This window comes from Lissotriton helveticus, chromosome 4_1 (genome assembly GCF_964261635.1).
Source record: "Lissotriton helveticus chromosome 4_1, aLisHel1.1, whole genome shotgun sequence".
In the NCBI taxonomy this organism is placed as follows: domain Eukaryota; kingdom Metazoa; phylum Chordata; class Amphibia; order Caudata; family Salamandridae; genus Lissotriton; species Lissotriton helveticus.
The window spans coordinates 427,218,351-427,232,673 of NC_136063.1; the positions used below are offsets into that span (position 1 = coordinate 427,218,351).

Genomic DNA, 14,323 nt, shown 5'->3' on the forward strand with positions numbered 1-14,323 from the left:
AAAAGCGGTACAAAAGGGGGTGGTGATGGACTGAGCATCTGAATCAATCAAACACTCACACCCAGTCAAAAGATCTGGGTTTAATCCATCACCGTTCTTTAGCCCACTCTGCCACCCCAGTTCTGACATGGCTATATGCAAATCAGTCTGACCCTGTGCCTCATGGGAACAGTCCAGCCCGAACTGCCAAGCCATGTCTTCCCTGGACCGGAAACAAGCTTCCGAGGACCGCTTTCCGGCATTCCAGCCGTCTTCAGCCCGGCTTTCTTGAATCCAGTGGCAAAGTGAGCAAGGGACTCAGGTCTGAGCATACCCTGCCACACTTATGGCGGCCAAAAGCGGTACAAAAGGGGGTGGTGATGGACGGAGCATCTGAATCAATCAAACACTCACACCCAGTCAAAAGATCTGGGTTTAATCCATCACCGTTCTTTAGCCCACTCTGCCACCCCAGTTCTGACATGGCTATATGCAAATCAGTCTGACCCTGTGCCTCATGGGAAAAGTCCAGCCCGAACTGCCAAGCCATGTCTTCCCTGGACCGGAACCAAGCTTCCGAGGACCGGTTTCCGGCATTCCAGCCATCTTCAGCCCGGCTTGCTTGAATCCAGTGGCAAAGTGAGCAAGGGACTCACGTCTGAGCATACCCTGCCACACTTATGGCGGCCAAAAGCGGTACAAAAGGGGGTGGTGATGGACGGAGCATCTGAATCAATCAAACACTCACACCCAGTCAAAAGATCTGGGTTTAATCAATCACCGTTCTTTAGCCCACTCTGCCACCCCAGTTCTGACATGGCTCTATGCAAATCAGTCTGACCCTGTGCCTCATGGGAACAGTCCAGCCCGAACTGCCAAGCCATGTCTTCCCTGGACAGGAAACAAGCTTCCGAGGACCGGTTTCCGGCATTCCAGACGTCTTCAGCCCAGCTTGCTTGAATCCAGTGGCAAAGTGAGCAAGGGACTCACGTCTGAGCATACCCTGCCACACTTATGGTGGCCAAAAGCGGTACAAAAGGGGGTGGTGATGGACGGAGCATCTGAATCAATCAAACACTCACACCCAGTCAAAAGATCTGGGTTTCATCCATCACCGTTCTTTAGCCCACTCTGCCACCCCAGTTCTGACATGGCTATATGCAAATCAGTCTGACCCTGTGCCTCATGGGAACAGTCCAGCCCGAACTGCCAAGCCATGTCTTCCCTGGACCGGAAACAAGCTTACGAGGACCGGTTTCCGGCATTCCAGCCGTCTTCAGCCCGGCTTGCTTGAATCCAGTGGCAAAGTGAGCAAGGGACTCACGTCTGAGCATACCCTGCCACACTTATGGCGGCCAAAAGCGGTACAAAAGAGGGTGGTGATGGACGGAGCATCTGAATCAATTAAACACTAACACCCATTCAAAAGATCTGGGTTTAATCCATCACCGTTCTTTAGCCCACTCTGCCACCCCAGTTCTGACATGGCTATATGCAAATCAGTCTGACCCTGTGCCTCATGGGAACAGTCCAGCCCGAACTGCCAAGCCATGTCTTCCCTGGACCGGAAACAAGCTTCCGAGGACCGCTTTCCGGCATTCCAACCGTCTTCAGCCCGGCTTGCTTGAATCCAGTGGCAAAGTGAGCAAGGGACTCACGTCTGAGCATACCCTGCCACACCTATGGCGGCCAAAAGCGGTACAAAAGGGGGTGGTGATGGACGGAGCATCTGAATCAATCAAACACTCACACCCAGTCAAAAGATCTGGGTTTAATCCATCACCGTTCTTTAGCCCACTCTGCCACCCCAGTTCTGACATGGCTATATGCAAATCAGTCTGACCCTGTGCCTCATGGGAACAGTCCAGCCCGAACTGCCAAGCCATGTCTTCCCTGGACCGGAAACAAGCTTCCGAGGACCGCTTTCCGGCATTCCAGCCGTCTTCAGCCCGGCTTGCTTGAATCCAGTGGCAAAGTGAGCAAGGGACTCAGGTCTGAGCATACCCTGCCACACTTATGGCGGCCAAAAGCGGTACAAAAGGGGGTGGTGATGGACGGAGCATCTGAATCAATCAAACACTCACACCCAGTCAAAAGATCTGGGTTTAATCTATCACCGTTCTTTAGCCCACTCTGCCACCCCAGTTCTGACATGGCTATATGCAAATCAGTCTGACCCTGTGCCTCATGGGAAAAGTCCAGCCCGAACTGCCAAGCCATGTCTTCCCTCGACCGGAACCAAGCTTCCGAGGACCGGTTTCCGGCATTCCAGCCATCTTCAGCCCGGCTTGCTTGAATCCAGTGGCAAAGTGAGCAAGGGACTCACGTCTGAGCATACCCTGCCACACTTATGGCGGCCAAAAGCGGTACAAAAGGGGGTGGTGATGGACGGAGCATCTGAATCAATCAAACACTCACACCCAGTCAAAAGATCTGGGTTTAATCCATCACCGTTCTTTAGCCCACTCTGCCACCCCAGTTCTGACATGGCTCTATGCAAATCAGTCTGACCCTGTGCCTCATGGGAACAGTCCAGCCCGAACTGCCAAGCCATGTCTTCCCTGGACTGGAAACAAGCTTCCGAGGACCGGTTTCCGGCATTCCAGCCGTCTTCAGCCCGGCTTGCTTGAATCCAGTGGCAAAGTGAGCAAGGGACTCACGTCTGAGCATACCCTGCCACACTTATGGTGGCCAAAAGCGGTACAAAAGGGGGTGGTGATGGACGGAGCATCTGAATCAATCAAACACTCACACCCAGTCAAAAGATCTGGGTTTCATCCATCACCGTTCTTTAGCCCACTCTGCCACCCCAGTTCTGACATGGCTATATGCAAATCAGTCTGACCCTGTGCCTCATGGGAAAAGTCCAGCCCGAACTGCCAAGCCATGTCTTCCCTGGACCGGAAACAAGCTTACGAGGACCGGTTTCCGGCATTCCAGCCGTCTTCAGCCCGGCTTGCTTGAATCCAGTGGCAAAGTGAGCAAGGGACTCACGTCTGAGCATACCCTGCCACACTTATGGCGGCCAAAAGCGGTACAAAAGAGGGTGGTGATGGACGGAGCATCTGAATCAATTAAACACTCACACCCAGTCAAAAGATCTGGGTTTAATTCATCACCGTTCTTTAGCCCACTCTGCCACCCCAGTTCTGACATGGCTATATGAAAATCAGTCTGACCCTGTGCCTCATGGGAACAGTCCAGCCCGAACTGCCAAGCCATGTCTTCCCTGGACCGGAAACAAGCTTCCGAGGACCGCTTTCCGGCATTCCAGCCGTCTTCAGCCCGGCTTGCTTGAATCCAGTGGCAAAGTGAGCAAGGGACTCACGTCTGAGCATACCCTGCCACACTTATGGCGGCCAAAAGCGGTACAAAAGGGGGTGGTGATGGACGGAGCATCTGAATCAATCAAACACTCACACCCAGTCAAAAGATCTGGGTTTAATCCATCACCGTTCTTTAGCCCACTCTGCCACCCCAGTTCTGACATGGCTATATGCAAATCAGTCTGACCCTGTGCCTCATGGGAAAAGTCCAGCCCGAACTGCCAAGCCATGTCTTCCCTGGACCGGAACCAAGCTTCCGAGGACTGGTTTCCGGCATTCCAGCCGTCTTCAGCCCGGCTTGCTTGAATCCAGTGGCAAAGTGAGCAAGGGACTCACGTTTGAGCATACCCTGCCACACTTATGGCGGCCAAAAGCGGTACAAAAGGGGGGTGGTGATGGACGGAGCATCTGAATCAATCAAACACTCACACCCAGTCAAAAAATCTGGGTTTAATCCATCACCGTTCTTTAGCCCACTCTGCCACCCCAGTTCTGACATGGCTATATGCAAATCAGTCTGACCCTGTGCCTCATGGGAACAGTCCAGCCCGAACTGCCAAGCCATGTCTTCCCTGGACCGGAAACAAGCTTCCGAGGACCGCTTTCCGGCATTCCAGCCGTCTTCAGCCCGGCTTGCTTGAATCCAGTGGCAAAGTGAGCAAGGGACTCACGTCTGAGCATACCCTGCCACACTTATGGCGGCCAAAAGCGGTACAAAAGGGGGTGGTGATGGACGGAGCATCTGAATCAATCAAACACTCACACCCAGTCAAAAGATCTGGGTTTAATCCATCAGCGTTCTTTAGCCCTTTCTGCCACCCAAGTTCTGACATGGCTATATGCAAATCAGTCTGACCCTGTGCCTCATGGGAACAGTCCAGCCCGAACTGCCAAGCCATGTCTTCCCTGGACCGGAAACAAGCTTCCGAGGACCGCTTTCCGGCATTACAGCCGTCTTCAGCCCGGCTTGCTTGAATCCAGTGGCAAAGTGAGCAAGGGACTCACGTCTGAGCATACCCTGCCACACTTATGGCGGCCAAAAGCGGTACAAAAGGGGGTGGTGATGGACGGAGCATCTGAATCAATCAAACACTCACACCCAGTCAAAAGATCTGGGTTTAATCCATCACCGTTCTTTAGCCCACTCTGCCACCCCAGTACTGACATGGCTATATGCAAATCAGTCTGACCCTGTGCCTCACCAGACTTACAAAATCATAACTAATAGAGGCAAGTTCTGTCAGGGGTAGGCCGTCAAGCCCATAACTAAGCAGACAATCGCCTATCGCACCAAGGGAAGTGGGACACCAAAGTGGTCGGAAAAAATCTAATAAAGAAAAATCTGCCCTTGGCTTTTTGGGCTGTAGCACCAATTGCATGGTTGACAGAGGGCACCGGTTATGGTTGTATGTTACAATATCAAGGTCAATAATATCAACACCATATCGACAAGATAAACATGCATAGGGAAGTATAGAGTTACTGTGACACCTCCAATTCTACTTATCTTAATGACACTGGGCAAATCAATATTGTGGATATGATATAGACATATGTTGATATTACATCTTCTATATTGTAAGTTCCACTCTAGTTGCTGGTAGCTAGACTCTGGCTGCCCCTACGTGCAGTTATACAACAGAGAATGAGTGCCATAAGTAGTATGTTACCAAAAGGATCAGATGCAACATTTGATAAGTGTTACATGATGGGTAGTGTAGCTGAATGTGATTGGCTGCATGAGCAGATCAGAGTCCAAAGAGATTGGTTAGAGTGTGCAAGGAGTATAAAAGAAGACAGAATGTTGACGGCCTACAGGGGTGATTGGAATTTGATGAGAATGGAAATCCGCCATTAGACTAGAGGTCTTTCAGTGGAGTGTGGATCTTTCATTCTTTTTGGTAGAACCGCCTTGGTACACTGCTTACAGCCTAAGCAGATGTTTCTTCCATGAACCCTGAAACAAGCTGGGAGACTGACACTAAAAATGCAGGTTTGGTGAGGTTGGTCCCCTGGACACACACAATTCACTGGGGCTTTTAAGAACTGACACATTTATATTTAAGATTTTCAGGTAACCTAGTACATCATTAATTTGTATATAAAATGCAAGAATTCATAAATAACACATGGAAGCCTGCACTTCCGGAATAATAACTATCTAATGTCCTTATCTGTGACGTCACTAATTATCTGTAATAAGAACACAATGTTACTACTCCATTGTATTAGTTTATAATAGTAGCGTTATAATAACATGCCAACGCCTATTGCCAGAGTTAGTAGACACTGTGAAAAGCAACATTCTGTCACTTATGCAAATAAAGGGAAGATTGGCTTTATAGAAACCTTCTAAACTTTCTATCCTGTATATCGACAGTCAATAGACATTAATAGTAAAATGTGTATTTACTGCACCGCCAGAGTTTAGTGCAGTGGGACAGGAAACTGCGTATCACTACACATTCTATAGAGCACAGTAGTTCTGAAGTAGTGAGTGACTTACAGTAAACTGTTTAGGAGTAGGTGTTTTCAAGACATAGCAGGTTTCTGATAGATAATTTCGTGTTCCCATTAGATTTCATATTTATTACAGATTATCTGCAACCAAATGATTTCTTATATATGAAGAGTGGAGACCAAAGTTTTGTTGGGGGCCGATGGAAGGGTGATGGAGTGAGCTGGTTTCATAAGATATAAAATAACCCTACTGTGCGTGAGAGCATTACGACTTAAGTGCCATTAAATAGGATTTCTGCCTACAGCCATGTTACTCTATTTGGCTACGAAACACTCTATAGAAGTATACAATTTACTTTGGGGGTGCATTATCCCACATACACGGATAAGTCTTTTTTTTTTAAATAAAATGAGTTGTCCCAATTTAGAGGCTGAATCATTATAGTTTAAGCACTGAAATATAATTTGGTTGTTAGGCTACCCATCCACACACCTTAGGTAATGGCAAATAAAATAATAAACAGCCCAGGCCTTCTAAATTATTTCTGACCGGTGAGCTTAGTTTGAACTGGTTACTAGCAGAAGCCATACAGCTTCTATTAGTCTAATAATTAGGAAATAAGAGTGTCCTATGAAAAGTGCTTTTTTCGAGCCGATGTTGGATCAAAGGACCATAAAATGTTGATCACTTTTACAATAATACATTGAAAGTTAAATCACATCAAACATTACCCTCAGCGGGTGGCGCGTCTTCGTGGTTGTGCGCTTGGTTTTCACTCTCTGCGGGAGGGGGGTTGTGCACTTCCTCCTGCTCTGCCACAGGAGGCGCTGTTTCTCCAGGCTCATCCTCTGGTGGCTCTTCCACTGCTGACTCATCCTCTGGTTCGCTCTGGTCCACCGCTTCCTCATCAGGCTTGGACTCTAAATCCGTCTGGTCGGGTATAGTTTCACTTTCATCTGAGATTGAATGATTTTCATCAGAAGGCTATTTCCCATCACCAATACATTTCAAAGAAATTGAAAAACACACACACACACTGGCAAAGTATGCAAACATTTAGATTTACAACAGTTTTTTTATAGGTAGAGCTGGGACATTGCTGCCCTCCCAGGAGTCATAGAGAATGGCAGGTGGGCAAGTTCTTTTGTTTGTATGGGTGAGGCTGCTCCCCCGGCTATACCTCAATAAGCAACCACTTGGACTTAGTTTAATGCAGACTCGGGCGTGATGAAAAAGTTACCACTACTTCCTTGTATACTTTTGATTTAAAAAAAAAAAAAAAAAGTGGTTCTTCCTGTTACCCAATTGCATTAACTTTAACAACAATGCCATAACAATAATACATTGGTGAAGGCACCAATATTGCCAGAAACATGGCGATAGGTGGATCACCCCTTAAGTTAAATAAACTGCAGCATTCTTGAGCACTACAAAGTCATTGCAAGAAATACAAGAAAGTGCAAAAAAGAAAAAACAAGGCAGAAGGCCTGCTCTGTCTAAGCACCCAGTATCTGAAACAACATCCCCATATCCACCAGGAATAAAGCAAACCTGCTCCAACCTCGGAAAGAGCTGAAGACGCACCTCTTTCAACAACAATGCATAGTTACATCCTCTCCTGCTCGTTATACACCAGCCACCCATCCAATCACATACTGACTGTACCCTCGTCTTTGACTCTGTACAGCTCTGCTCTGGCTTTCGAATATAAGTGTGTTATATCAATACCGCATTCATACATGTTATGTTATGCTACCTTGTGTTGCGTTGTGTTGTGTTGCATTGTGTTACATTGTGTTATATTATGTTATGTTACGTTATGTTGGGTTATGTTATGTTGAGTTATGTTGTGGTGCGTAACTGCGTTGTGTTATGTTATGTTACGTTATGTTGTGGTATGGTATGTTGTAGGCATCCTGGTGCTAGCGTGAACTATGAGGCAGGCGAAGAAGTCAGGAAGGCCAAGAGATGCAGTCTTCAGCTTAAAATAAAATTAGACTTGTGTCTTATAGAAGCAGGGATCTTTTTACAGCATCTGGGGACAAGAGAGTATAAGGCACGGTCACCCCAAAGGGCATGTTGGGTGTGAGGTGCCACCAGAATGTTAGCTGAGGCAAAACGTACAAGAGTGAGAGGGGTTTAAAGATGGCCCTCTTCTTAATAGGAAGCCAATGAAAGGCTGCCAGCTGGGGAGAGAGATGAGCATGAAATGGAAGACTAAGGATTGCTTCAGCAGGGGGAGTTGGGGAAAAAGCCAAGCTATAGGGCGTCCCACAGTCCAGATTAGAAGTGACTGGGGCCTGAACCATAGTTTAGCGGGAATATTCTGGGAGGCATTTGAGATTTTCCTAACTGTTTGAAGGGTGATGAAACAAGAGGAGGCGAGCTGATTAATCTGATGGCCCAGATAAATATTGTTGTTGAAAATTATACTAATTTAAAACCCCAGGCTTCACACACTAAGTTATGCACAGTGCTCTCCCGAGCATGTGACCAGTGTATAGCATCCACAAAAGCCGACCAAGTGCCTTAACCCCTTGGCCGCGGCGGTAATTCCGCCGTCGCGCTGGGGGGGAGGGGGGCCGCGCGGCGCCGACATGCTGGTGACGGAACCACTCCGTCACCAGCCACGGGTGGGCTGTGCTAATGACGGAGTGGTTCCGTCACGGCCCCGCCCGCCTAATAGAACGCACCGCGCAGGCGCGAAATCAATGCCGCGCAGGAGTGGCGGCCGGGCCGTGACGGAACCACTCCATCATTAGCACAGCCCACCCGTGGCTGGTGACGGAGTGGTTCCGTCACCAGCATAGAAGGGGTTAACCTTATCAGGAAGCTCCGAGGAAACTACATTCATCGATCTTCGTTGATCTACGTATCAAATCACGTAGTCAAAGGCACATTTTAAATCTGTCAGCCATAACAGGAAGATTTTGGCCTCAAACTAGTGGCATTAGTTTAATACAAAGGAATGTATAGCATTCTCATTGAAAATCACACCTGTTTCATGATTATTATTTAAGAGACGAAGGAGCTGATTTAGACCTCGGCGGACGGGATACTCCATCACAAGGGTGACGGATATCCCGTCTGCTGAAATATAAATCCATTATATCCTATGGGATTTGTATTTCAGCGACCGGGATGTCCGTCACTATTGTGACGGAGTAACCCGTCTGCCAAGATCTAAATCAGGCCCTAAGAATTGAACTATCTGGTCTAACCACTTGTTCACAGTTTTTCTTGAAGGCTTGTTTCAGATGGTGTTTCCTTCTCTTGCCAATAAGAACACAATTCCCTTGAAATAATATTCCTAGCTGACATTTAGAATGAGGTGGCCGTCAACCGTACTGATCACTTGTTGTTGATCAATATGTGTTGAAATTTTAGCTAAATCCAGTACCATTAATCAGGATGCCAAATTGCACCCACCTGTCGTAATATTTCTCTAAGTACATTTTCTTGAATTAAGATGCCCAGATGTATAAAATCTATATGTTTGTTGTACTACTGCCGCACAGCACTCTGGCGCCCATGAGGCCTGGTGTCACGTTTTACAAAACGGTGCAAATAAATGAGCAATACAATATGGCATTTCTTCCCTTAATGACATTTAATGCCAGTGATATTCGTGCAATATTTGGCATTCATTTTCCTGATTTAAACAGAGTGATATTGGTTCAGGAATTGAGGTGATACCTGATAAGTTCTCCACACCTCATGTTTTGTATTGATCATTGTGATTCTTGTTGAACCTTTGATTAATTGTTCCATGTTTTAGTACAAGTATGAACACACTGCATTTGTATGTATAATCACATGTTTACTATTGTGTTTTTCACTGTATATATTTATGATTTGTTTTCTAATGTGTCAGTAGATATGGTAACACATGAAGTTGACTACGATCTTTGTTCTGTCTAGAAAAAATGACTTGATGATTCAGTAAAAAGAAAAAATGACATAAACCAATGTCAGGATAAACGAATAAAGTGGTGTTTATCCTCAAATCAACATTTATTGTTCAAATTTATACTAGAGGCTTAGGTAAAACCCCCAATTCTATAAGTATAGTGTGGCCCGACCTACCCTCTTTCCCACTGGGCCCAACCCCCCCTTTGTTTCTGAAAAATGGCAACCTAGCATTGCTTTCACATTCAACCAGCCACTGATGCAATGCATCATACACGGTGTGTACTTCAGTCATCATCATTCATGTTTTATAGTATTAAATCCATTTACCTTGACAATTAAATGCTATGACATTCATCTAAATCAGGAAGGTTTTTAGCACATAGAAGTAGATTTAGGTTTTGGCCATGTCCAGTCATGAGCTCCACAAGTCAAATGCAATGGATTGAAAAATCTCCCACTTGCGTTCCTCTTAATGCTCCTAGTTGAATAATTTTTTTTTACAGGGGATCGCTGAGACCTAACTAGCATATATAGTACACGTCATTGTTTCATGTAACCAGGAGTTTTACCAGATCCGGATTTGTGGGTTTATACCAAGGTCACCATGGTCTTAAGCTAGATAGCGGGTGCCACTGGGAGCAGTCTAGGATCTGCAGAGCTGGGATGGTATGTGCTCTTCTCGAAGGCTGCTTATTACCGTATGTTTTCTCGTGTTCGATTTCTATGTTTTCGCCACTTGCTTTAGTCTGTTTGGTCTCAATAATCTCCCATGTCGCAATTGCTAAATCGTTTTGCAAAAATAAGTATTGAGTTTTCCTCAGTAACTTCAAGAGCAAAGGAATCAGAGCACGCCACGCTGATCAATTTGCTTTGGCGACCCACTGAGGTGTGAATAGCTTTTACAAGTTGCTTATAATCTACAGGGCCTCATCCCTCAGCACCCTTCATATGTAACGGACAACTCTCCAATGCTGGAGGTTCCCAAGTCACCAGAAGTAAGATATTCAGCTTAAAAATGTCCCTTAACATCGACCAAGGGACTGATGTAGAGAAGAGTGGTGGTGTATAGTCGTCTGAAATCCAGTGGTAAAATAACTTCCTCCATAAGTGTGACTTTCGCCAGTAGATTCTATGATGGAGGAACTAGCCTGGCTCTCATGATTTTCATGGTCCCTGCCAATAATCTGGAATCTTCCCATGAAGGGATCTGCCTGGCACCTAGCCTTCTGCAAGGTCTTTAAAACTCACCTTTTTGCAACCCCTGTCCTGGTCACATATCTACTCCATTCCACCTCCCTGTGGGATCTGCAGAATACATTGCTATCACTGATGAGAACTGTTACTATTACTTCCACTTAGCTCCTTGTAAAGAAATTCTCTATCTTCAAGTAACCAGTGAATCACAGCGTTCAACTCTGGCACCTCTAACTTGGCCTTTTATTCCCTGAGACCGGTAAATTGGGATCATTGTGTTGGGAATGAGTAACTCCAGTAACTTACAGAGTTATGAAATTGCAAAACAGTGTTAGCAAGAGCAATATAAATTAAAAGTGGTCATCAATTATTTTATTATTACTATTATTATGATTGGTATTGTTGTTGTTATAATTATTATTATTATTAGCAAAATTATTATTATTATTAGGATTATTATTATTGCCTAAAATAGAGTGCTTTAACTCCTCGGTGGGTTAGAGATGTATTAGGCTCATGTCATCTCAGACAGGTAGACTATATTGGTCAATGTGCATTTCGCAGTAGAGTTTGGGGCACAGGAACTAGCGGGACAACGACATTAAACTAGAGTAAATCCAGCGCTGCTATAAGTCCCAGGGAGATCTTTTACATTAGCATGGTCATGCATCTGATGGTGGCCATGCCTGGCAGGAACATTGGGTGGATCTGTGAACACATCTACCCCATGGATCGCCGGCAGCCTAAATAAAACAGATGTGCTCTTTCGTGTGCATTACATACTTTGCTTCTCCAAGCATACCGTCACGTTGGCTGAGAGAATTGTGGATTTGTTGAAATTTTTCTGATTCATTTAAATTAGGTTTTAAGTTGTTTGTCTGGTCTGTCATTTGCATTGTAAGGTTTAGGCAGCGTGGACAATGCAAGTGGGCACGTTATAAATAAAGACATGGGACAAGCCGTAGTACAGAAGAGCAGCACCGTGGTATATTCTCCTGTAGTAAGCAAATAGTCTCAAGGGACGGGTATTAGCATCTTTCCACATGACACATCAATGATTTCTCAGCAGGTGTTCAAGACACCATTGGGGTGCTTGATAGCTTCCTACAGTTCTCATGATGTGGTGCAGCCAAGGGTGTGGTATGAATTGTTGCTCCCTCGCCCAGGGCGGCCTTTGATAGCTCCAGTAGTGTAGACAGAGTTCCTCTCTACTGGGCTGTCCCTCAGCCTTGCACACTGTAAATATGAGTGGTGTTGACATGCCTGTGGACTGGCATTTAATGCAGCCAGCTGTAAGATTCACTTAATGGCTAGAAGGGAGATGGGAAATGCTTATCTGGTATGCTGTGTGCTCGAGAGGGATAACAGCAGGCGTTGCTGTGAAGAGTTATGCTTCATTGCTAATCGAGTTGGACAGGAAGAAACTCAGAAACATGAAGAAGGACTATGTACATGGAAGATATTTTACCACCAAAGCACACTCACAGCTGCGCTTGGACGGCGATAATCAATTCTACATATTTAACTTCTATGTAATGGTAGAAAATGTGGACAGTCGCTTATATGTGCAATAATCACAATTGTTCTCAGAGTTTGACACAGGCTAGTAACTCTTCCAATAGCATTGGCTGGTGTCCGGATAGTTCTATTCATGGGGTAACACCAAGCTCATCAAGGATTTAGCGTAACGGCAAGAGCTGCCAAACTGGGGAACCAGGTTCCCTGTGATTCTGGGCAAAACACTTAATCATACTCACAACAAAGTATCCTGACCCCGAATTGGTTAAAAATAACCTTTTCAACTCCTTAGATGGCGTTCTCCGCATTGGCGGGAAGGAAACAATTAATTTTGTTATTTAACCCTCACATACCCTACTGGTGTCATGCTTCATCATTAGGTTCACTCTGACTCCTAAAGGTCATGGTGGGCTCGACCATATTTCAGGGAGCTCTTAGGAGATGAAGGCCAGGGGTAATTAAAGATAAAAATCCTACTGCACCGCCAGGTATCCCTTTATTAGTGGTGGTGTCGTGGATATTAAAAAAAGTTAAAACGGGTCTCGATTGGAGGTTATGGTCCTAAGACCCTAAGAGACTCCCAACATGTTTCAGCCCAAAGAAGTAAGCCAAAATTGGTTCCGGGCTTTCGTCAGGGCAAATTCTAGATTCCCTCCCTGGTATCGATCAAAAACAATATTACCTAAGCTATATTATACATTTTAAGATGCAGAAAGCTGCAATCTTCGTGAAAATTGTTATATGCAGTGGAAAACAATCGTAATAGGGAGAATACTTATCTCCCCTTATTTTTCTGTGAAAAAAATCCGCCTGTAAGGAGAGAAAAAGATAAAGGACAAACAAACATGTATTGTATTTCAATATCTTCATTCTTAGAAGTGTATATACGTTCATCATGCAAGAGTGCACACATTCTTATCATGCATGGTCTTTGCTCTTGTGATCGCACACATTAGAGCCAAATTGAAATCACTGTTTCAAAACTGCCAGCGCGGCAGCGTCCATCATAACTATCAAGTACCATTTGCACTTGAAGTGAAAAAAACGCCTGTTCCAGATGCTTCACATTCATGACTACCGACGGCAACCCATGTCACAATATTTAATAAACATCTCTTAGTTATCTCATCTTTATAATAAGCGAGTCATAGAGATCATAATGCTATTCAGTATAATTTCCGATACTTCTTATATTCAGAATGAGATTAAATACCATTGTCACATAAGTTAAGTTAAGGAACTTCATGCATTTTTTGCCCCTCAAACCCCTTGTTCCAAGTAATGTCTACCCAATACCCGACAAAAAAGAAGTTTGTTAAAGGAACTCCACTGCCTCCATGCTTAATCATGCAGATTGTCAAGTTGTTGGACAATTTACACAACTGAGTGGGATGGAAAAGTGTTTCATCCTATTTCACGTTTTTATCCCCAGAAGTATTGGACACAGATGAAATTCAAGACTGGCCCATTTCCATTGGCACCATGGAAATAAAATGCATTTCAACCTTTTCTTGAAGTACAGGTCCAGGTTTTCCATGATTGCAATGGGTAAGAAAACTGTTTGTGAATACACACAAATGTAAGAGATCGTGTGTGCCCTATCCTGCCTCTATGCCTAAACCTATAATGGCAGTAAATTAGCCACGCTGCTGAATTCTCCGCTCATAGGTACACTTTACAGCCCTTAACTTCCTTCCAACCAGATTTTGTGAGTCAGAAAGCGGAATTTCGTATATATGCAATATAATATTGTCCAACCCTAATCGCTTCTTAAAATGTAATCTTGAGTGAATTTGCAACTTGTACATATTTAACTTAAACCACTAGTATCTGTAGTTGATTTTTGTACTTACTACCATTCTTATGTGAGTTTAGAGTTTATCTGTTTGTATCTTTTATGTTATTCATGTACTCTGAAGTCTTTGTCACTGGT

The 14,323-nt window shown here is 44.9% G+C and overlaps 1 protein-coding gene across 1 annotated transcript in view; it reads right to left on the reverse strand.

Annotated features, from left to right (window-relative positions):
• The window catches only part of LOC144828629 (uncharacterized), a 160,888-nt gene that overhangs the window by 113,658 nt on the left and 32,907 nt on the right, over positions 1–14,323 (reverse strand). Inside the window, exon 2 of the mRNA XM_078686981.1 lies at positions 6,498–6,722. Coding sequence (XP_078543107.1) covers positions 6,498–6,722 — 225 coding nt within the window. The remainder of the gene's footprint in view (positions 1–6,497; positions 6,723–14,323) is intronic.